This window comes from Phlebotomus papatasi, chromosome 3, assembly GCF_024763615.1.
Source record: "Phlebotomus papatasi isolate M1 chromosome 3, Ppap_2.1, whole genome shotgun sequence".
Lineage (NCBI taxonomy): Eukaryota > Metazoa > Arthropoda > Insecta > Diptera > Psychodidae > Phlebotomus > Phlebotomus papatasi.
Window position 1 is genome coordinate 3,084,919 of NC_077224.1, and position 24,240 is coordinate 3,109,158.

At 31.8% G+C, this 24,240-nt stretch overlaps 1 protein-coding gene across 8 annotated transcripts in view; it reads right to left on the minus strand.

Moving 5' to 3' along the window:
- Positions 1 to 6,295: 6,295 nt before the first annotated feature.
- LOC129806456 (uncharacterized) overlaps positions 6,296 to 24,240 on the minus strand; it is a 220,125-nt gene continuing 202,180 nt past the window's right edge. For all 8 annotated transcript variants that reach the window (XM_055855057.1, XM_055855056.1, XM_055855055.1 and 5 more), the window contains exons 8-10: positions 19,608 to 19,801; positions 14,893 to 16,024; positions 6,296 to 11,072 (exon numbers count right to left, since the gene is read on the minus strand). In XM_055855057.1, the coding sequence (XP_055711032.1) occupies positions 10,641 to 11,072; positions 14,893 to 16,024; positions 19,608 to 19,801 (1,758 nt within the window). In that variant the 3' untranslated portion in view covers positions 6,296 to 10,640. The remainder of the gene's footprint in view (positions 11,073 to 14,892; positions 16,025 to 19,607; positions 19,802 to 24,240) is intronic.

The following is a 24,240-nucleotide window of genomic DNA, read 5'->3' on the forward strand; positions in this document are numbered from 1 at the left end:
TTCTTTTTTTTAATAAGAAAACAAGAACACTTGTACGAAATTTTTCAATATTAAAACAAAATGAATAATAAATTTAGAAGTAAAAACTACAAATAATGGAAATTTTGTCAATATAAATTTGAAAAAACAAATATTTTCTTTCTTGTCCTACGATTATACATTTTTTTTGTATTTTTTTTATATAATAGAGAAGTTCTATTTTGAACACACATATGTTAAAATGTTAGTCACAACACCAAATATTTTTTTTTGTATTTTTCTTTAAAGTATGACAATTAACATCGATATTAATTTAATAGTCATATGTATAATAATATTTCTTATGCAAATATTTAAATTTCTAATTACAAATATGAAATTTTTGTTTCACTATATTAATAATAGATGATTTTATGTGATTTTTTCTGTGTTTTTTTTTGGTGAGATTTTACATTAAAAATTTCTCGATGGTTTTATTTTCTTGTTTGTGGTCAAAATTAAAATCTTTTGAATTAGAAGAAAGTTTATCGCGAATTTTCTAGGAATTTTGAAAATATCTCTGAAAGTTTTGATTGAAAATTTCTCGTGATTGTAGTTTAATTCATCATTGTTGTTGTTGTTTTTTTGTGATGAAAAGAAAACTTTATTTTTTGGGATCATTTTCTTTTCGATTTCGTGAAACCTTTGACTTATTACTTGAATATTTTATTCTTCATTTATACATTTCTGCACTTTTCTATAAATAAATTTTGAAATAAAAATTGAAGATGATACACAAAAATATAGCTAAAATATTTTCTTTGTTTTTTTTTTCACTAATTTGCTCTTCATTATTTTTTTTTCGTTGATTATGTCTTCGTTTGTTCATATTTTTTTTAATATCCATCCATTTATTCAGACTGACTACTTTACATATTAAGAGAATTAGAAAGGAAAGAAAGAGGGTAATTTTTTGAAAAAGTGGATTAGGAAATAATTTTTTTTACTACCTTTATGTACTCAATATATTTTTTTTTGTTATTGGATAAGATAAAATTGAAATTGATTTAACTACCAAGTCTATATCCCTCCAAATTTGATTTCTTCTTTTTATATTTCTCTCAATTTCTTTAAATTTATTTATACTTGAATTTATTTGAATGAAACATTGCACATCTTTGTAATTCTTTTGTGTACAATGGCGTTAAATGAGAATTTGAATAAATCTATGCAAAATTTACAAGTACACAAAATCAAAGACCCAAGTAGCATGTTACGATTTTTTTGACGTCTGAACTAAGGAATTCGTTTTAATGCAGCAGAGTAGAAAACAGGGTTGAAACGAGTAACACAGCTAAATGTTTTAGGCTGTAACTCATTTTGCAAATAAGTCGAAAATATAACCATTTTATGACCTTGGAGTAACTTATAATGAATTTTACTGATCGTATTTAAATTATTTGGAGCTTCACTTTAGTAATGTCATTTTTATTTTAAATGTTTAAAACCACCTTCAATGGAAATTTTCGGAGGGAAGTTCCGTCCGGACGCTGCAACACAAATTATGGAGTTTTCAACCTAAAGATAAAAAAAAACTCATTCTTCTCCAGAGCTTTCGACACACTCCGTGTCTCCCTCAGTGGTTGAGTGATGTCAAAGATCACTGGGTTTCGTTAGGTGGGGGATCTTACAAATTTGGTAGGAGGGTTCCAGAGTGCTCACACAAAGATCTCGGAGACACAGCACCAAACACTCTTCAATCATCAGAAGAAATCATGAGGAGTTGTTTCATACAACTGAAGATTATTTGGTGCTGTGTCTCCGAAATCTTTGAGTGAGCATTCTGGAACCCTCCTGCCAAATTTGTAAGATCCACCACTTAACGAAACCCAATGATCTTTGACGTCAGTCGACCAATGAGGAAGACATGGAGCATGTCGAAAGCTCTGGAGAAGAGTGAGCTTTTTTATCTTTAGATTGAAAACTCCATAATTGGTGTTGTCGCGTTCGGACGGAGCTTCCCTCCGAAAATTCCCACTGAACTTTGAACGGCAATTTCCCCAACGATAAAATCATCTTCTTGATTTTTTAGAATTAAAGAACTTCTTTATCATAATATCAAATTAAATATTTATAATTAAAGCCACTGATTTATTGTGCAATTCAATATAAACTTAAAATTGCTCGATGTGTAATAAGCTTTCAGTTAAGAAAAACGTTTAATAGTCACCTGATTCCTGATTGATATCCAGAGATACATAATTATTACCAGATGGACTCTTTAATTTCGATCGAAATATTTATAAAAAATATATTCAAAAATGCGATAAAACGGCCTATATATTTTAAAGGGGTCCCAATTCAAAAGTGTTCCACTTGTCCATATTCTAGCCTTTTGACAATCAATTTGAACATCACACAGAACATATTTCCCAGATTTTAACAGGAATATGTTTCCTAAGCAGAGGTCCATCAAGCCTAATAAAAAGTGAAGATATTTTTCATTTTTCCTTGTAAAAAATATGCAGACATGACACTGCGACTTAAACAAATTAGTTCGTAGTTCTTGTATGATTTTGGCGAACATTATGAAATATGTATTTTTAGGTAGATTTTAATGAACAATTTCGAAATATATCAGACTGATACATCAATTCTCTTTAAGAAAAAAACTTGCCAATAGTCTTCAGTGCCTCTATGCAAAAACGTTTGAAAAAATGAAATGTCGAGAGGCCCCTGGTTCTTGTGGTTAGAGATATTCAACACAATTAATCTTTAAATGCGATTTAATGATGTTTGTATGTTTGTAATTTTTAGTATGATATGAAAAGAAAGAATCTTCTACTTCAAACACAAAAGAAAGCTTTTACTTTAATTCATAATAAAGATGATAACAACAAATGGTTAGAAATCTTTCGATACAATTAGCAAGACAAGAAAAGTTGATGCAGACCCTTTAAGGACGATTGGAACACCGGTGTCCCATAAAGAAAATAATTTTTCCTGACTACCTAAAGTTATGTTATTCTTATGTTTGTACGTAATTGCAAAGTAGAAGGTTGAAGGAATCTAAGATATTTTTTGCAAGTCACCAGATATTTGGTATTAGTAAAGTTTTAAACTCAAAATGACGAATTTTTAAATTCTCGTAATGAAAATTGATTTTAATTGTATTTTATACTTCCAATTTGTTTTAAGTAAAACCTTTTTGGCAATATAAACTACAATACTCAAACTTAATATTTTTCATTAGAGTGAAAATTATCGATCATTGGTACAGTCAGAAAAATTACTTAAATTTTTAGGCTATTTTTGTTCCTATCGTTCATAGCGACAAAGATACACCAAATCAGACTCTGTTGGCTTTTCAAAGTTTAGATGCAAGACGTTTCACAAGTTTTTTTTATCGGTTTCATTTTTATTCCGGATTTTCGGTCAGCGAAAACTGTCTCGTCGTTAAAAGGTTAAAAAATATTCCAGGATATTTGGGGAAAATCTGGATACAAGAAAAATGGAGGGATAGGGATACGGTTTCTTTTAGGAAAATGTTCCTTGAATTCCGTTCTCTTTTAGAAAACGTTCTTTGGCGCCAAGTGCTTACGATATGCCGTTATTTAAAAAGCAAGTTTCATAAAAATAGTTCTATATATTTCTTAAGAACCCTTACTTTAAGATATCTAAAAAAGTTGTCGTGATGGCCTATAACTTTCTTCGGGTTATATGTTCAAGATACACCAAGGACTCCGGAAATACCTGTGATTTGCCATTAAACGGAAATAGTTTTCGTTTTGTTGCCCTTTAATGTGCGATGGTTTTAAAACATTGCTATAGTTTGTATCGGAGCTACCAGATGGAGCAGTCAGAGGAAAAATATAAAAATATTTATTTAAAACTCAAGTCATACGTCGACTTTGACCCGAATTTCGTTAAGATCGGTTAAGCCGTTTTCGAGTAATAAACTGTCAAAGTTGCGAATTTTCAGAAGGATATCGTTAATTTCCGAAAGACTGACAGTCGTTTTTGACTTGGGTCTCGGTAATTTTTAAGTCATACGCCAATACTTACAAAATGGACCTAGTTCCATCTCTGGCGAAAGTTGGACTAGCTCCCATACATTTCTGCACATTGTCTCTTGTTGAGAAGTCTCTCAATGGAAGTGGCCCATTAAGCCCTTTTCACAATGAGAGTTATTTTACCCAAAAATTGCTTTTTTTTAAGGAAAAGGCCTGTATTATTGTGGGTAAAATATCAAAATTTCGTCAAAAAGGCAATTTCTGTTCGAAAATTGATCCTTATGGCTCTTGGACACCTTTTAGATCGGTCAAATTTTATAGAATCAAAATTCACATCCTTTTCTTTCATAAAACTTTACCATATGTCTATCCTACTCTTTCGCAATCTTCTTCTTCTTTTGAACATCACACCAAATTAAATTTAGTTCAGTTCAATTTTGAGACTGAAAAAGTGGGATAGACTTATGCAAGTCTTTTAAGGAAGAAAGAGAAGTGAATTTTGATTTCATGAAATTTGACCAATCTAAAAGGTGTACCAGAGCCTTTGTGTTAAGTTATTTAGAAACAGATTCTAGAAACGATTAATTTGAATCATTTGCGGTAAATCGTGCGTCAATAATGACCAATGGAAGTAAAATTTGTGGAAATGCGTGTGGGAAAAAATCACAAAAATCTGACTTAATTCTTAATTTAGAATTTGCTTTAATTTTATGCCTGATTTTAGGGTTTTCGCCGTTTTCGCCCTTGATTTGAAACATGTCGTTGTGAAGCTGGATACTTTTAACTCTGAAAAAACTTTTAACTCTGAAGTTTTTGGAATCGATGATCTGTTTTGTAAAAATCAAATCATCTGGTCAATTTTGATTAAAAAAAAAATTAAGTCAAGAGAATTTATCATGTGTAAAAGTAACAATTTGCAGTATTTTTGACGTCAGTATTTCGTCATAAAATTGACCATTGTTTGCTACTTGGGTATATAACTGTGCGATTTTTGTTGAAATTGTTTAGACATTCTTTAGAATGTTTCTTTTTTTGTGTTTTTTTACACAATTACACAAATCCATATAATTTTATTTACAAATATTTTAACTATATTTTCCTCAGCGTTGTCCACTATCTTTCAATTCCTTTCACACAAATATAGGAACATGTATAGAAAGTGTTTCAATAATATTTCTTTTTTTTCATTCTAACTTTTCTTTACTCTTGCATTCTTTTACTTCAACAAACCATTTTTTTCTGAATATCCTTCTTCTATTCTTCCTATTTTTCTTTTCTTTTCACCTAAAATGTGTGCACTATTTGCTGTCTTACAACTTTCACTGCTTTTTTTTCTCTCATTGTATATATAGCTTTCTTAAAATTACATTCAATTATATAAATATAATATAATTTCATTTAATAGTAATATATCACTCCGTTGAATTGCATGTCAACCATTTAGTTTAATATCTACTTTTTTTTCGTCATCTTCTTCTTCATTTTTTTTGCGTCATTTTTTTCTCTGAATGTATAGAAAATTGGACATTAATAATTGTGAAAATGTGAAAAATATTTCTGGCGCTCACAAATATCCTTTTTTTTTACTTTGTTCATTTCAATATATAATGCCATTTAATCTCTATAATATAATTTTTTTTCTTCAAATTTTTATTCCTACATCATCTTTAGTTGCGGTAATATTTAAAACACCGAAAACATCGTATTGCTTGTTTATATTTCTTCTTTTTTTCATGTTTCTATGAATGATTTTTTTTCTTCATGGTTCTATATGATTACCTTTTGTACAATAGTTACTGTAGATTTCTTTTCTTTTGCATGTTTTTTTCTTATATTAAATTCTATTCACATGCATTTTTCTCCTTTTTTTCATAAATGTTGTGATGTCACGGAAATGGAGAGAAAAATAGATGTTTCAATATATCTTTTTGGGAGTGTAAAATTGACAATTAAAATTTCAATTTTGTGATTTTATTATTCCTAGACACTTATAATGCAGACACTGATGCAATTGTTTTTTTTTTTCGTTAGACTGAGAAAATTTTATTTTAGCTACAAATTTCTATAATTTTTTCGTCTTGTTTTTTTTCTTTGACAATGAGGTGTACCTTTTTTACTTTTTTCAGTACCAACTTGTGAGGTACAGATATTTTGGCACAGTGCTTATTTTATTTTATTTATCGCATTTTGTGTTATTCTTCATCAATAATTTCTATGTTATTTAAATCCTGAAAATAAAAATTAAAAATTGATTTTATTTTTGCAATTCGATGCTCGAAATTTTTATTTTTTTAAAGTGAGTCATTTATTGATCACACCATGAGGAAAATGGTCTTCGCAATTAGGAAAATTACACTTTGTGTTTTTTTTTGGAAAGAAATATTTCGTTGTTTTGTGTGGTTATGTTTTCGATTTACACGTTCTCTCACTCACGCACAGCAATAGAGAATAGAATTGAATCTATTACAATTATTACATTTTTTTTTATTTCATTAATGGTTAAATCACAGACATTAATTGCGGAAAAACTGTTTTGTTTATGCTTCTTCTTGTAAAAAGTTTCATTTTCATCTTTTTTTTTTTAAATCTTTTACTTCAAGTTGAAACCAAATTATCTTGTTATTATATTTGTAATTGTGTTTTCTATTTGTTGTTGCTGACTACACGTAATGTCCAGGATTCAATTTGTCATCTAATGGGGCTCGCACATTTGCTTCGGCTTTGTCAATTTGTTTTGTAAACTTTTGGTATTGACACATTTGGGCATGCGACTGAAAAGGACGACTAGACTTACCAATATTTCTTACTCTTTCACTATTAGAGGCAGGGGCATGACCTTTCCTATGTTCCCCTTATGTTTCTAGCGTTCCGAAAAAACTTTTGGGTTTATTAGATGTTTTCTGTCATTGTAGAATGAATTATCAAAAAATACAAATACAAAATAAAAGCCAATTTAATATAGAATAGGCAACCAAAAACCCCAAATTGGCAACCTACGCAGTTTTGGAGATATCTCGTGAAATGTCTACGAAAACAGGGAAAAATTTACACTAAAACTGGTCTCATTTTTCAGAGCTAATGTCACCTCCCTGGGTAAAAAGGACGACTAGAATTACTAATCTTTCTTACTCTTTCACCAGTAGAGGAATACTCAGAATATTTAGATTTAGATTTAGATTTTAGATTTATTAAAAAAAGAATGTCTATACAGAGTATTTTACATTCTACAAATAAACGAAAGTCTGAGGTCCAATATGGTACCACTTCAATAATATAAACCAGAGGTGTGCAAAAACCGTTAAAATCGAATTAACGTTAAAAGAAGTTTGTTCTAGTAGGGTTTGATCATTGACGTGCATGTTTCATTTGACGTTTATTCGGTTTCAACGGTTTTTGCACGCCTCTGATGTAAACTAATCTACGTAAGACTTGTTTACATCACCGAGATTTTTTCATATTTTAAATGATTTTTTTGGCTAGGATGAGATGTCCTGCTAATTTATTTCATACCGTATACAAGGTTGGCACATTAAACTTATCTTTTAAAGTTGCTTTTATATTAAAAAAAAATATTGAGGAAGGGAATCAAAAGGCGTAATTTTTTCTCAAAATCGGCTATTAAAACCAAAAGGATAATCTTATGATATTTAATTAAAAGAAAAAAAAAAGAAAAAAGGTGATGCAGGGAAGATTTGAATTTGAACTTTTGTGGTGTGAATCCACGTGGACAGGATATTTTGAAGCAATTCCTCGTTTTTTTTATTTTTTTAGCATACAATTCCAATGAAATTCTCTTCAAAAATTTCAATGAAAATTGTATGGAAAGTTTTCTATAATTGACTTGGATTTTTTTCAACGAAATTCTTTAGATTTAGTGCGATTTTTTAAGGAAACAAAAACAAATGAAGTCCCTACATGCCTTAAGAAAAATAACACATTTTATTGTGAAAGTGGTTAAACAGACTTCTGCCCGCTTGGTACGTAATCCCAAGAAATTTTGTGTTTGTGCATAGAGAGCAACAATCAGAACTAGTGATTCCCAACCCATTTTATACAAAAAGTGTTAGGACTTTTAAATTTTAGATAAATCAACAGTGACATAACGTTTTGTATAGGGGAGAGTACTCTCCCTTCGAACGTTCATGCCTTCGAATAATGCGAATTTTCTTTAAGTTTTCCTAAGAGACTTAAACATTATAAACATATGCTATAACCATGTGGAAATCTCTTAGGAAAAATAGAAGAAATTTACATTATTCTAAGGCTTGAACGTTCGAAGGGAGAGTACTTTTCCTTATCTGTCATATGCTGATCATTTAGTCGAAAAAATTTACTTTATTAGCTGATACAGATTGTCAAAATAGTTCAAGTAAAACACATTAAAGAAATATTAAATTATTTCTAAACTGTTTTTTTTTGCTATCCTTCTTAAACTTTAATGCAGTTGATCCAATTCCCCTCGAATAACCCTGAATCACGAAGGAAGTGTGTATCTGAAATGCCCACAAAACTTGCTTTTACAGTTGCCCATGCTTCTTTATTCGATTCATAGTGGGTCCTGGGATTACAGAGGGTTCGAGAGTTCCGGCTTGAGAGAAAACGGACTGAAAGAATTTGATTGAATTGCCCGAATTGCCTACTATTGGGGGCTCATTTATTAAATAATTTTTGAAAAGACCCTAAATGTATGCAAATATTTTTCGCGCAGAGCAAAGTTGGCTCTGAAAATAATAATAATAAAAATAATAATAATGCTGGCACAACATTCCATGAAGGAACAAGGGCTTCCCGCAAGGAGAGTTCAGAACATCCATTATTATTTCTTCTTTTTCGGGATGAGGTTGTCAGTCCCATGCCCGTGGAATCAAGTGCAGTGAAGCTCACTGGATGCAATCCGAATACCTTTAACGAAAAAAAAATCCTGGTGACCTAAAGGGGATTCGAACTCAGGGCACTGACATCATAGAGCGAGTGCTCTACCACTTGACCCATTGAGTGCCCATACCAATTGAGTACCCATTTGGTAAGGGATATTTTCTATGAAAGGTTCTTAAAAACTGTGAAAATAGGCAGAAAAATTGGCTCCGAAAATGTCTTGCATACATCTCGGCGTTTCCATAACTTATCCCAAAGATATCTCCTGCAGATATGCAATTTTCTGTGTCACTGGAGTTAATTCGTGTGCTTTTTTCGGTCCCGAAAAATACTTTCACAGCGGAACTCCCTGTATGTATATTTTCGGGACTGAGAAAAACCGTGCGAAATGGCTTTATGCATACAGAAATTTTGCATATCCTTAGGAGATTACTTTTGGAAAAGTTACAGAAATGCCGTGAAATGTGCAAAATATTGTTGGCGTCATTTTCTTGCGCTATTTTGAGCGTCAACGGTTCATACAAGCCTGAGCTAAAATAAAACCCGAAGTGAATTTGGTGGTGCTTAAGAGGTTTTTAATGTGAAAATTGTTTAATTCCTTAGAGTTAAGTCATTTTCACAAGAAAATCATTATATTAATTTAGTTGAATACAGTTATTTGGGTTAATTGTGAATAATTGTCGATATTACAACAAAAACATTGGGATGAAATTCTGAGCTGGAAGACTCATATTCTTTTGAGCTGTCCCCAAATTCAGGATAGGTTTGAGAAAAATCCTTTTGTACAACACTATTTTGGTTAATAAGGAATGCAAAAGTACATATTACAAGAAGGGACACGACCTGCTAATAAGGATAAAATAGAGAAGTAAATATTTTGTCGAATTTCAGAGATTTTTTTTGCAACCGCAGTTTGGTCTAAGTGACATCCTGTTCGAATTTCGAAGTACTCAAGTGTCAAAATGTGACGGTCTTCACATTGTTGTGAGGAAAAAACAGAACAACGACGTTTACTGTTCTTGTCCCAGTATTTAATCACTCCATAATCACTGAGTAACTTTTACCAGCTTTTTTGATATTTGATAAATTTTCCCAAACTTGTTCGAAAATTTTGTATGAAAATTCGAAATTGAATTTGAATTCTTCGAACTTCAACGACTTTTTGTGCAAATAGAGTTCCATTTACCTTTTATCCAAGACACTATTGGAGAATCAAAATCTGCTTTTGTTTGGGCTCAGTAGGGTAATCCATGGTTCTAGTCGTCTTAATAACTTTAATACCCCATTTCCAAAACACACTAACAAATCACAAGTAATTGTGCATTCCCCATTATAGTTATTTAGCATTGAATCCAGGACAAATCGTGTATGCTTGTATTTCTTTTTTTTCTATTTTGTTAGAAAATCTTCTGCCACTTTCAATATTTTCTTTTCTTTATTAATTTCACTGCTGTTTTGCGATATTTCATCCCTCCTCCCACTTTTCAGTCCTTCCTATTGCACGCTGATACATCCATATCTGGTATCTTGAGGAGGGTGGGTCTTACCTTTTGAGCAGAAACAGTAAGAATCTACTAGTATTTTTTTAAAAAATTATTGCTTTGAATTTATATCATCTAAGTTTGAGGGTGAATTTTGGTATAATGGCTTGGCGGCTGATGGTGTGACTGAGGAAAGGTGTTGTGCATTGAAAAATTGTGCGATCTGTGTCCACCACTGTAGTTGCTGAGGTCCACCTCCGTTCCCACGATATTACCTGCGAGCACCGAGAATTCGGCGTCGCTTAACCTCATCTCAGCGTGGTGAATTGTGTATGTGGGTGGTGAGGTGCTTGGAGAGATAGTCAGCACGGGCAAAGCATTTTCCACATGCTTCACAGTGGTAGGGTCGTTCCCCAGTGTGGATTCTCAAATGACGCGTGAGATCTGACTTGCCGCCAAATGCGCGACCACAGAAGAGACAGACAAAGGGACGTTCTCCTGTGTGTTTGCGCACATGGAGCTTGAGATTCTCCTTGGAACGTACACATTTGCCACAGAAGGGACAAGCAAATCTGCGATCGCGCTGTCGTTCGGCTGCATCGACGCGTAGGAAGTTGAGGATCGAGGCCTCTTGGGGATTTAGGCCTAGGGCTTGATCGCTAGGGATTCGCTCGGCAGTGAGGAGGGAATTTACTGATGTTGCAGGCAGGGCACACACCTCCAAGCGCTTCTTCATCATATGATCCTGCAATGGATTAAACATAGGGCTTCGCTTACTTGAGGAAGCTTAGTTAATCAAGCTTGGTACTTTAATAACGCTTTATTCGTAGTTCTTCTTTTATTTCCTTTGCACGATGTTTCGGAGACTCATTTCCTTCTTTTCGAAATGGGGAAATTATCAGAGAGAAAATTTGTTACATGGACATACTGGCCCTCTAATGGCCACCTCTAAGACCTCTAATGGTTCCGTTCAATAATAACCTTTCGAAGAGACAAAGCCACTCCAAAGCCAAGCCAAACTTATTTGATAATCTACCGGAATCCTAAAGTGGAAGTTCACGTACTCGCCGCTTTAGCGCTGATTGTTCTACCATTTCGAATTTCGATATTCTTGGCACTTCAATCGTCCTTTTCATGAACTTGCTCAAGTTTGTATAACTCGTCGGTTTAAACGTTCGAACTTCCAATGGGTTTTTAGGTAAGATCTCTCTGATATACCTTCGAATCGGTAAAGGAAAAACCCGAAAACCAAAATCCCGAATTGGCCAAAATTCCGAAAGCCAAAATCCCAAATTGGCCAAAATTCCGAAAGCAAAATCCCGAATTGGCCAAAATTCCGAAAGCCAAAATCCTGAATTCTTAAAATGATCATAGCTACTACTACGCTCCCTATAATTTCATCCTTTTCAGGTTTTTGAATATTTGGAATTTTGGCTTTCTAGATTTTGGCATTCCGGATTTTGGCGTTCGTTATTTTGGCTGCCTCCGGATCTACCAAATACTAGGATATCCGTACTTCTTAAGGTAACATAAGTCAGATTGAAAACTTACCTTAATCTTTGTTTCAAAATTTTCAATTAAGGGAAAATTAGGTAATCTACTGGACTGCCCAGAAACGTTACTTTGTAATTGAAATAGGCTGCGACTTTTCGGTCAGTAAAAAATAAAATTTGGTCAGTAAAAAATCAAATGTGGTCAGTTAAAAATAAAATATGGTCAGTAAAATATTAAATATGGTCAGTAAAAAACTTTAAAAAATCGGTAAAAAATAAATATGGTCAGTAAAAAGTCAAATTTGGACAGTAATGGCTCTGGCACACCTTTTGGGTCAGCAAAATTTCATGTAATCGAAATTCACACATCCCTTTCTTTCTCAAATATTTCTCATATGACTATTTCATTCTTTCGCACTCGAAATTCGATTGAATTCTATTTAATTTGGTGTAATATTCAAAAGAAAAATAAGAGTCCAAAAGAGTGGGATAGACATATACAGAATGTATGAGAAAGAAAGAAATGCGAGTTTCTAAAAAGTGTGCCAGAGCCATAATCAAATACGGTCAGTAAAAAATCAAATTTTATCAGCCTATATTTTGGTCAGTAAAAAACCAAATTTAGTCAGTAAAAAATCAAATTCGGTCGGAGAAAAGTCAAACTTGTTCAGTAAAAAGTTAAATTTGGTCAGTAAAAAATCAAATTGGTTCAGTGAAAAATCAAAATTGATCAGTAAAAAATGAAATTTGATCGGTAAAACATAAAAAAATGGTCAGTAAAAAATAAAGAACCTGGTCAGTAAAAAATCAAAATTTCTATGCTTCGGGAAGTTATTAGTATCGCCTGTTGAGGCAAAGGGAAATTTTCCGTGCTTTGGGAAGTTATCAGTAGCATCTGTTTAATTTTTGTACAAAATTTAGGAAAGACGAAATATGAAATACGAAATGGTAAAATACGTAACGTACTAAAATACGAAGTTTCCGCAATATGAAATGTGCAATACTTTTTATATGCAAAGTTTTAACTTTTATTGATTTCCTTTTAGTTTTTTCTTGACTAAATTATTACTCACTGATCATATTTAATTTTCCACCGATTAAATTTCACATTTTACTGATTTAAAAAAAAATTTACTGACCAAATTTGACTTTTTATCGACAGAATTTGATTTTTTTATTTTTTTATTTTATACTGACCAAATTTTATTTATTACTGGCCAAATTTTATTTATTACTGACCAAATTTTATTTTTACTGACAATTTTATTTTTTACTGACCAAATTTTATTTTCTACTAACCGTATTTTATTTTTTTACTGAACGTATTTCACTTTTCACAGACCAAATTTTATTTTTTACTGACCAAATTTAATTTTTTGGATTTTTTTAAAAAGTTTTTTACTGACCATATTTTATTTATTACTGACCAAATTTTATTTATTACTAACCAAATTTTATTTTTTACTGACCATAATTTATTTTTTACTGACCGTATTTTATTTTTTACTGAACGTATTTGGCTTTTCACAAACCAAATTTTATTTTTACTGACCAAATTTAATTTCTTCCGATTTTTTTAAAAGGTTTTTACTGACTATATTTAATTTTTTACTCACCGAATTTGATTTTTTACTGACCAATATTTTATTTTTTACTGAACAATTTGAATTGTTTACTGACCAAAAAGATTTTGCCATTTAAATACCGTAGATACGAGTGACTTTATTTTTTCCGGAGGTAACTTTGCTCCCCTGCTGTTCATAAACTGCACCTTATTCCTAACACTAAAGGATGGTCTACATTGTTCGGAAACGGTTGATCGAATCGTGAGGATAATTATATTGACAGGAAGCCGGAAATCGTCGAGAAATGGGATCACTCAAAGAAAACTCATTAACTTTTCCCAAAGCTTTCGGCCATGATCGAATCTCAGGAGAGAAATAGGGGAAAGTACTCTCCCTTCGGACGTTCAATCCTTCGAATAATGTAAATTTTCTTTTAGCTTTCCTAAGAGACTTACACATTTCTATCAAATATTAGTTGGCTTATCAACAATTGCTGATAATACCGTGACAATTTGGTGTAAATCTATTACGAAAAACAAAAGAAATTCACATTATTCGAAGGCATGAACGTTCGAAGGGAGAGCACTTTCCCCTACTAGACTTGACCACTGAAGAAGGCTTGGAGCCTGAGCCGAAAGCTTTGGGAAAAGTTGATGAGTTTTCCTTGAGATATCTTATTTCGTGATGGTTTCCGGCTTTCCCATTAATATAGTTGATCGAATCGGTGATGAGTACACAGTAAAAAATTATTGGCTGCTTTACCATGATTTTCATTGTAAATTTTACATTAAACATGTAATCGTGTGTACTGATACACATTTGTGTAATTTGTACACATTTTGTCTGAAAACTGTGTAATTTGTACACATTTTATTTGAAAACTGTGTAATTTTACACGAAATATGTAAGAAAATGTACACAATTGTGTAATCATTCGCAATTTATTACGCGGTTTGCAAATTACATCAATTTTAAGTTACACATTTTCATATTACACATTTTGCTGAAATACATAATTTGTGTAACTTTATAAGAATAATCGTGATAAAAATGCAAACCAACGATTATCCTTGTAAATTTTTTTTTACTGTGTACCCACAAGTATAAGAAAATTAAAGAAAAGCTTACGAACGACAGAGGACAGTTACTTGCGTCTAGGGTACTAGTCTGGGTCGTTGGAACCTTATCAGGAAGTACTGTGGTGCTTAAAAAATCACTTGCAAAATCAGGATATTGTCTACCCTAATGAAATGGTACACCAAAGCCTACTTATACTAGAAAACTTGGCTTCCGTTACTATATACGTCATTAGTACTTGTCGCAAGTTGTTCCCTGTAATGAGTTATACCTCGGTTACCTCTTTGTTAGTCCTGAGGTTGTGTTCTCCCAGTTTAGTCTTTCTAATCCTTCCTTGACTTCCCTAAACGAAGTTCTATTTTTCCATCTGAAGGTTCACTTTCTTAAGGAAGAGGTTTACTAACCTAAAATTCTTTAGTGTTCCACTTACCTCTCTTTCGGGAATCACTGATGCACTGTTAGTTGATGGATACTCAAGCGTTTCGGCAGAGCTTGTAATCTTCGGTACCACAATATCGCTATCACCAGTTGGTTCGGTATTGCACAGATTTCCCCCAGCAGAATCCACTGTATCATCCTGTTCCTCTTCATCTTCCTCCTCTTTAATGGTAATCTTCAGCTCGTTCTCATCATCATTGGAACTGGTTACAACTTCCGTTCCCAACTCCATTCCGTACTTCTTTTCATTCTTCCCGTGCAAACGTTCAAGAGCATGATTGAGTCGGTGTTTCTTGAAGGATTTCAAATATCTAAACTGCATGCCGCAGACGTCACAGGTGAATAGTTTGTCTGCTGGAAGTCTAGCTCGATGATTCTGCTCTCGATGCTTCACGTATGCCGAACGGTAACGGTAGGATTGTCCGCACTGTTCGCAGATGAAGGGTTTCTCTTCTAAAGCACCCATTCCAGCATGCTGAAGGGCAGCGTGTTGCTCCAGGAGCCATACTGATGGAAAAGTAGCCATGCAAACGGTGCACTTTGTCTCTTCTTCAATTGTCGTACCATCCTGAAGTAAGAGTGTTTCAGGGATGGGCTTGATGATGGGCGAAGAGGATGTTGAGGAGGATGACTTGTCTTTGGGACTAGTGGCGCGTCGTGTGTCTGATCCACTTAGTGGATTGAATCGGAAACTCTCCTTGAGGTAATTCCCACTGCGTTTGTGGAGGATCTCATCGAGGATGTCCTTGGAACTCCCCGGGAGACTTTCGGTGGGAGTTGGTGGTTTTGTCAGGTCATACTTTTCCACCACTTTGTCTGCAGTGGGCGAATGGAAGGGACGATGACTGGTGGATTGACCCTCTTTAGAGGATTGGCTGTGGAAGGTGGTTGCAGTTGAACTGCGTCGTTCGTCCTTGGAGGTTGAGGCTCCGTCCTTTGACACACAGGACGCTGAGGTAGAAGCAAAAATGTCTGTTGGTGTAGCATGAAGTGGATAGCGGAAGGTGTTCTTGAAGAGATTAGCTCTCTTGAGGATTAGCTCTTGTTCCTTCGAGAACATCTCAGCCAGAGGATTAAAGCGAACACTGGTTGAGTCTTTGGGATTCATGAAGAGACCGCGATACCTAAAAACGGAAAAGCATTTCTTACTTTTCATTTTAGCTCTCCATCTCTCGGTAGATTATTGAAGACTTATGAGTCCTTTACAGTCTGTTTTGTTTGCATTTTTCGTACTTCTTGTAGTGTTTTACAAGACAGACTTTCAGTTTTAGAAAGTATCCATTTCAAATATTACCGGATATTTTTTAGAGATTGTCCAGTCGAACATTTCGTCCTTATACAAAAATACCATTGAATCATTCCTAATAACCGTTTTTCAAGGTGGAAGGTTAAAAAGGCACTAGAGAGCGTCATTGGACAGGTCTTGGATTTTCAGATAAAACTGATCCGGATCCAATCGGTTCTGACCCTTTAAAATTCAATTTTACTCCTCCTAAGTTATTTTAGGTGATGAATCACTTACGAACCGATAAGACATTTTTGTCCGAAAATCAATTTTATTGCTCTTAAAACTACTTTGTGGGATCTCTTGAGTGATTTATCAATCAAATCAATAAATCGATTCTAATCGGGTGAGAAACGGTAAAAGGTAAATTATGCGAAAGTACTTTTGAAGTATAGCATCTAAGTCATGGGTTCGATCAATTAGCTAAGCCTAGGACGCTTTGCCATCCCTTTTGTTTTCTGATATTAAATTATGTTAAAAATTATTTGCAGTGTTTGTTTGATTGGGCAAATTTATAAGAAAATTACAAGAAAAATTTATAATTTAAAATTAAATTGAGGGGATCATAGCAAAAAGGCAACGTAAACAGCTGCGCCGTAAAAAGGTAGTTCCGAAAAGAGTACCGCATAAAGGAAACGAAACCATACCAAATTTCATCAGAAAAATCATCTTCTCACAACTCAATATTTTTTCTTATCACGAAAAATCTCAAGGATTTATCTGATCAAGTCTCCATTTCCCTGCTTTCTCCAGAATGAGAACAGTCTCTGAGTGGACAATCTCAGGGAATTATCTGACCGAAATACCCAGGTTGGTCAGAAGATTTTTCCTGATTTATCCAGAAAATCACAGATTTTTTACTCAAGAATGCCCAAAATATCCAAGTTGGTCAGAAAATTTCTCCTGGTGTCTCCAGAAATCACTGATTTTTGTCAAGGACACCCAAAATACTCAAGTTGGTCAGAAAATTTCTCTTGATTCCTCCAGAAATCACAGATTTTTGATACAAGAATGCCCAAAATACCCAAGTTAGTTAGAAGATTTCTCCTGGTGCCTCCAGGAAATCACAGATGTGGGATTTTCTTCTGTATTTTGTCAAGAACATCCAAAATACTCAAGTTGGTCAGAAGATTTCTCTTGATTTCTCCAGGAAAACAAAAATTTTTTAATCAAGAACACCCAAAATACCCAAGTTGGTCAGAAAATTTCTCCTGATTCCTCCAGGAAATTATTGATTTTTGTTAAGAATGCCCAAAATACCAAAGTTGGTCAGAATATTTGTCCTAATGCCTCCAGCAGGGAATCACAGATATGGGATTTTTTTCTGTATTTTGTCAAGAACAACCAAGATACCCAAATTGGTCAAAAGATTTCTCCTGATTTCTCCAGGAAATCATAGATCTTCTCTTTGCATGATTCAGTAGGACTGACCCATGTTTGTTCCCAAACTGTAATATCCAGGATATTGAAATTATGGAAATTTTCATGAAATTTTAAGAATTTTTATATTTATCCAGAGAAAAGGACAATGGGCAAAATGGTTCAACCTTTCGCCACGAATTAGACCTATACAATCGAACAGGTATTGACAAAGGTAACAACATTTGTTCTGGGACCAACCTCAAAAGTATGTAGAAAAAGCACTAGAGCATAAAACCTATGTGACGTATTTTCTAGAAAAACTTCTTTTATACAGTAACGGTTTATATTATATTCATTGTTTCAAAGAGCAATTTGTAAAGGAAGGCTCAAAGAAGATTTTTCTAGAACAAACCATAGCTTTATCATTTCATTTTCCCTGCAATTTTCCAGATCTTCCTCATAAATCTTCTAAAAAATTTTTTTTGAATATCCCTCAAATTCATAAAAAAAATTTCATAGATAAAAATGCCGTAGAGAAATGTCTCCAATGCAGAAATATTTTCTTTGAAAAAATAATTGAATCCTCTTAATGTCGAAGGGCCCTAAAGGATATCGTTATTCAGAAATTTTGAATAATAAGTTCAGAGTAAAAATATGTTAAGAATGCCACTATACTCTGAACTTTTTGTATTTTGTTTTATAACAGCCCGTTTTCAACCGTATGATCTTCAACAAGCCTAGCACCTTTTCTAAGGAAAATATTTCTGTAAAAGAGACAAAATGATGCAATACTTTTAATGCATTTAAAGGATATTCAAGGATATTTGAGAAAAATCTAGTTGATTACAAGGAAAATGGAAAGATAGGGAAATGGTTTCTTCTAGAAAATGTTTCTTGAGTTCTCCTTTCGAAATCTTTCTTTTACGCCAACAACTTGCGATACGCTGTTATTGAGAAAAAAGAAAGTTTCATAAAATGGGCCTACCCATTTCTTAAGAACTCTTACTTTAAGATATCGTAGAAATTTGATGTGATGTACTATAAGTTTCTTCGGGAGATATGTTGAAGACACTCCCAATACACGAAAAAAGTTTTCGTTTTATTGACTTACATTGTTCGATGGCTTTAAAACATGGCTAGTTTTTATGGGAACTACCAGATGCACCAATCAGAGGAAAAATCTAAAAATATTTATTTATAGTTTAAGTCGTATGTCGACTTTGAGCCGAATTTTGTTAAGCTCGGTCAAGGCGTTCTCGAGTAAAATTGTCAAAGTTGAGAATTTTCATAAGTATACCGTTTATTTCCCAAAGACCGACAGTCCTTTTTGACTTGGGTCTTGGTAATTTTTAAGCCATACCCTAATACCTACAAAATGGACCTAGTCCCATCTCTGGCGAAGGGTTGGACCAGCTCCCATTGCTCCCATTGCCTTTTGCAACATTGATTGGTGTCAAGTTTTATTTAACTTCTATTACTTTGTAAATTTGTATATGAATTATTTCTTCAAACATTAATAGTTTTCATGTAATTTTCCGAAATTTTGCATTTTTCTGATGAACTATAATTCCTCGTTATAACAAATTTCAGCCGAAATTCTTTCTGCCAAATTATTTTAACTTGGTTTTTTTAATTTTGAGAAATTTGGGTAATTTTCGGGAAATGTTGGTAATTGTCATGAAATATTGGTAATTGTCGTGAAATTTTGGTAATTTTTATGAAATTTTGGTTATTGTCATGAAATTTTGGTAATTGTCATGAAATTTTGGTAATTGTCGTGAAAGTTTGGTAATTGTCGTGAAAGTTTGGTAATTGTCATGAAATTTTGGTAATTGTCGTGAAAGTTTGGTAATTGTCGTGAAAGTTTGGTAATTGTCATGAAATTTTGGTAATTCTCATGAAATTCTGGTAATTGTCGTGAAAGTTTGGTAATTGTCGTGAAAGTTTGGTAATTGTCATGAAATTTTGGTAATTCTCATGAAATTTTGGTAATTGTCGTGAAAGTTTGGTAATTTTCGTGAAATTTTGATAATTTGGATGAAATTTAGTAATATTCTCACCGTAAAGCCTCTTCTGCCAGAAGGGACTGGTGATGATGAAGAAAACTGAGCATCCTGGATGGATCAGTATCGAAGAGGCCTAGTCCAAGTGGTGCAAAAGGGAATGCAAATGGTGTAGGACACCTACTGGGTCCACCCAAGGCTCCACCACTGAGGATTGATGATCCGAAGAGGGGAATTGTACTGTCGTCAATCTGTAAAAGCAATTTTAAGGCAATATGAATCAAAATTCCCAAGAAATTTCCTTTTGTTTTTCAAGCAACTTTTCACAGAGAAGAACAACGAGAGTTTTTTTTTGCAAGCAACAGAAAGAAAGCACGGAAATATTGCTAAAATTCTCAAAAGATTTCACTTTGTATTTATTAATATTTGCTGTTTAGATTCTTTGAAGTATTTTACAGCATTTTTTTTATTCGTCAAAATTGTATTATTACAACTATGATATGCATGATTTTGTTTTTTTATCATTTTATTTCTTTTTTTTCTCTCTCTCTCTCTCCATTTTTCTCGCACTTTTCATCATTTTTCTTCACATATTCATTAATTGTATAATATCTCTTTAAATTCATTACATTTTTTTTGTCTCTTATGTTGTGTGAAAAATATTTTTTTGGGTTTTTTTCATAATTGTTATTACACTTTTTACAATACAGGGTGTTTCACTTATTGACTTTTTTATATTTTTTTTCTTCTTTCTTTTTTTTCTATAGTACAATTTTTTCATATTTATTCTTTTTTTTTGTTGTTGTTGATTAAACACCAAAAGGAAAAATTATAAAATGGGAAAGAGAATTTAATGACATTTTTTTTAACTTTTATATTTTTTTCTGCTTAGTTCATTTTGCAAATTGAAGTCCAAATTTTTGTTGTTGTTGAAAATTTGGTGTGCACGTTTTCAGAAAGCCGTTTTGTGGTTTTGTTTTTCAAAATTTGAGTTTTTCGGCTATGGTAATCCAAATATTTGTGTAATGATTTGAAATTTAAAAGTTACTATTTGCTATTTTACTATTTTTTTTAAGTTTCATTTTTTTATGTATAAAATACAAATATTTATAGGAACATATGAATGCCATTGCAACTATTATTTATAATGTTCTATTTCTGTTTTTCTTTTTTAATTTAATTAATTAAAAACTTAAATTATGAATTCTGTCTTAAATAAAAAAAACCGTTTTGTATTTTGTTTTTGTCTATTTTTTATTTTTTAAATAAAATTAATATTACAGTAATAGTTACTTAATGATTAATTAATGAACTTGTGTAACATAAATTATATTATTTTTGTTTTTTAAAATCCATTTTATTTTAGTTTCAGCAATAAATATAAATTTGTTGTTTTGTTTTTTTGTTTTTATTGTAGTAACACATTAGAACAATATTTTCCAACTCTATATCTTGGATAATGAGTACGAAATCGGCAACTAAATTTCATAATTGTTGTGTTATTTTATTTTTTAAATTTATATTATACAAATTCATTCACTTTTCGGGGTCTTTTTTAAATATTCTTTTATTTTCTTTTTCTGAAAGCGTAGTTTTTTGGTTTCAATTTTTAAAATGAAGCGGAAAATTGTATTTTTCTTTTTTTTTGTTTTTAGATAAAGAAATAAAAGAAATTTTTCAAAATGATTGTAAAAAATTTGGTAAATGTACCAATCTTATTTGTCGAATTTATACAATTTTATGTACTTTTTTTTATTCACTATTTCAAAGGGGTAGGCACTACAGTGTGAATGTTGTGAGTTGTATATGAAAAATTGTATTGTATTCGTCCATTTTAACACCTTTTCATTCTTTCTTCCTTTTTTTCCTAACTGTCTTTCTCACTTCCACATTCTTAATTCACATTAAAGTTGCAAAATATGCTCTTTTCTCAGCTCAATTTTTCGACACTAAATTCGCGTCCTTATTTGGGAAAATATTCACTATTAACAACGTTTTACTTCATCATCTATCCATCATTCTTATTTTCTTTTAATATGGAATTTAACAATTTGCTTAAATAATCTTCATTTTTTTAAAATCTGTTTTCTTTTATTTTTAAATGCACTGTAAAATAAGAAAGGTGTCGTTTGAAAAAACGTTTCAATATTTCTCTTTTTCTATTTATTTATTCTTCTTTTTCTATTATTTTGTTAGTAGCAAAAAGAGAAAGGAGGCTTCTGAGAATTGAAAAAAAAACTAAAAATTAGTCATAACTTTCGTAAATTGAAAAATTATTCTAACATGTCCCTTGTCTATTTCATTTTGTTGGTTATATGAAGAAAAATTTATGCTTTTTTTTATTTTTAAATATATTGTAAAAATTGGTTCTATTTATCTTCAGTTTAAAATTCTCATCAATATTTCCTATTCCGCACGTTAATGTTGTTTTTTTTTTTTAGTTTTATTCCAATGTCCTTGTGATTCTGCATGTTTCTGCATTATATTTTATTTTTTAAAATTCATTTTAAATATATTCAAACAGAAACTGACACTATTTGCAAGATTGTTGAGTCGAATTGTCAACTATTTCTGCTCCATTTTATTCTTTTTATAATAATGTATAATAGCTTGGCACTCAAATTATCTCTTTTTTATTTTATTTATTCACTATGGTTGTCTTGTGTGGGCGGGAAATTATTTAGAGGACACGGAAGGACGGGGAAATCTGTAGGGGATTGCTGGAAATTGTTTGTGTATCCCAAGGAGTATTTAACAATACTTTGAAGGCTGAAAACACGGTTATTGGCAGTTACTAAAAAATTGAAATTCAATTCAAATTATTTAACGAAACCTTAAGAATGCTCTTAATTACTTATCTGAAGATTAGTAACTAATTACCCAGTAAAATAATTGATAGGGGAATTCTGAAGATCCGAAAATTGGGAATATACTTTTTGTTATTTTTTATAAAGCGTATTTACTTTCAAATTACTAAACGAAACTTTACGAATATTAACGAAAGTTTATATTTTATAGATTTATAGCTATAGATTTAAAAAACGGTCATTGCCAGTTACTACAAAATTGAAATTCAATTCAAAATATTTGACGAAACCTCACCATTGCTCATGATTGCTTATAGAAGATTATTCAAGTTTAGCAACTTGCTACAAAATAAAATATTTTATAGGAGAATTCTGAGGATCTGAAAATTGGTAATATATTTTTTATAAAGCGGATTTACGTTCAAATTACTTAACGAAACTTTACGAGTATTAACGAAAGATTATACCATGAAAAACATGTTTTATGAAGAACTAATGAATTTCAATAGATTTGAAAAAGGTCATTGATAGTTACTATAAAATTGAAATTCAATCCAAAATATTTAACGAAACCCAATGATTAATCATGATTGCTTATAGAAGATTATTCAAGTTTAGCAACTTGTTACAAAATAAAATATTTGATAGGAAAATTCGGAAAATTTGAAAATTGAGAATCAATGAATCTATTTTTTATTATTTCTTATAAAGCGGATTTACGTTCAAATTACTTAACGAAACCTCATGATTATTATTAGTTATATACAAATCTGACGGAACTTTTTCCTATTTTACATGAAATAACATCCTTTTGTCAAACTTTTCTGTTAATATGACAAAAAATTATTTGGAGAGAAGGAATTTAATAATGAATTTCCCAGTGAAATGTTTTACAGGAAAATTCTGAGAATTTAAAAAATTAAAGACTTTTTCAATTGCCACAAAAAGTATTTCTTCTCAAATAATTTAACAAAACTTTACGATTGCTCACGATCGTAAATGAAGAATCAATATAATACTTTACAAACAAGTTTCCCAACGTTTCAGGGTAAGTGTGCCAAATTTCGGCATAGTTGCATGCAAGCGCCAAAGTCTCAAGTTTGAAATTTAACATTTTTAATACATTTTGAATTTTTTTATTCCTTCTTCTTAAGGAGTGTTCCTTGGAACCTTGTAGATAGTTTATCATCTTCAATTTTTTTGGTGGCCTATTTCGGCCACTTTCATTCTCATGGTTATTTTCAGAATTTTTCTGTGAAATGTTTCTTCCATTAATTCCTTACTAAATTAATATATTCCTTCGTTAACATTTGGGAGAAATCATAAAGTTCCATTAATAATCCTGAATTGAAATCAATTTTATAGCAAGTGACAGAAATAGAATTCCAACTTTTAAATCAGTAAAATGCTCCTATTAAGTGTTTAATTTGGACAACAAGTTACTAGATTTCAACATGTCTTCGTTGACAGTTGTGGCCAATTTTGGAATTTCGTCAACAAATTTTAATTGAAATCAGTATTATAGCAAGTATAAAAATTATTAATTTATATTCAAATCCGTAAATTTTTTCTATAAGATGTTTTAGTAAGTTAAATTCTTGTAATCCTTCATTATCAATCGTAAAAAATCGATAAGTTTTATTAATTAATTTGAATTGAAATACATTTTATAGCAACTTTAAAAAGGGACAGATAATCCTAACCGGCTTATGTAGGTGAGATTCTTAACGTGAGCTAACTCGGAGTGCATGCAAATTCGATTTGGAGCTGAAGTTGGGAGACGCCATTCAGTTATCTTGAATCAAATTCGTGAAATTATACAAATTTTGTATTTAAACCAAAATATCAAGGATTTGGATGAACTGACAGAAAAGTGTTATATG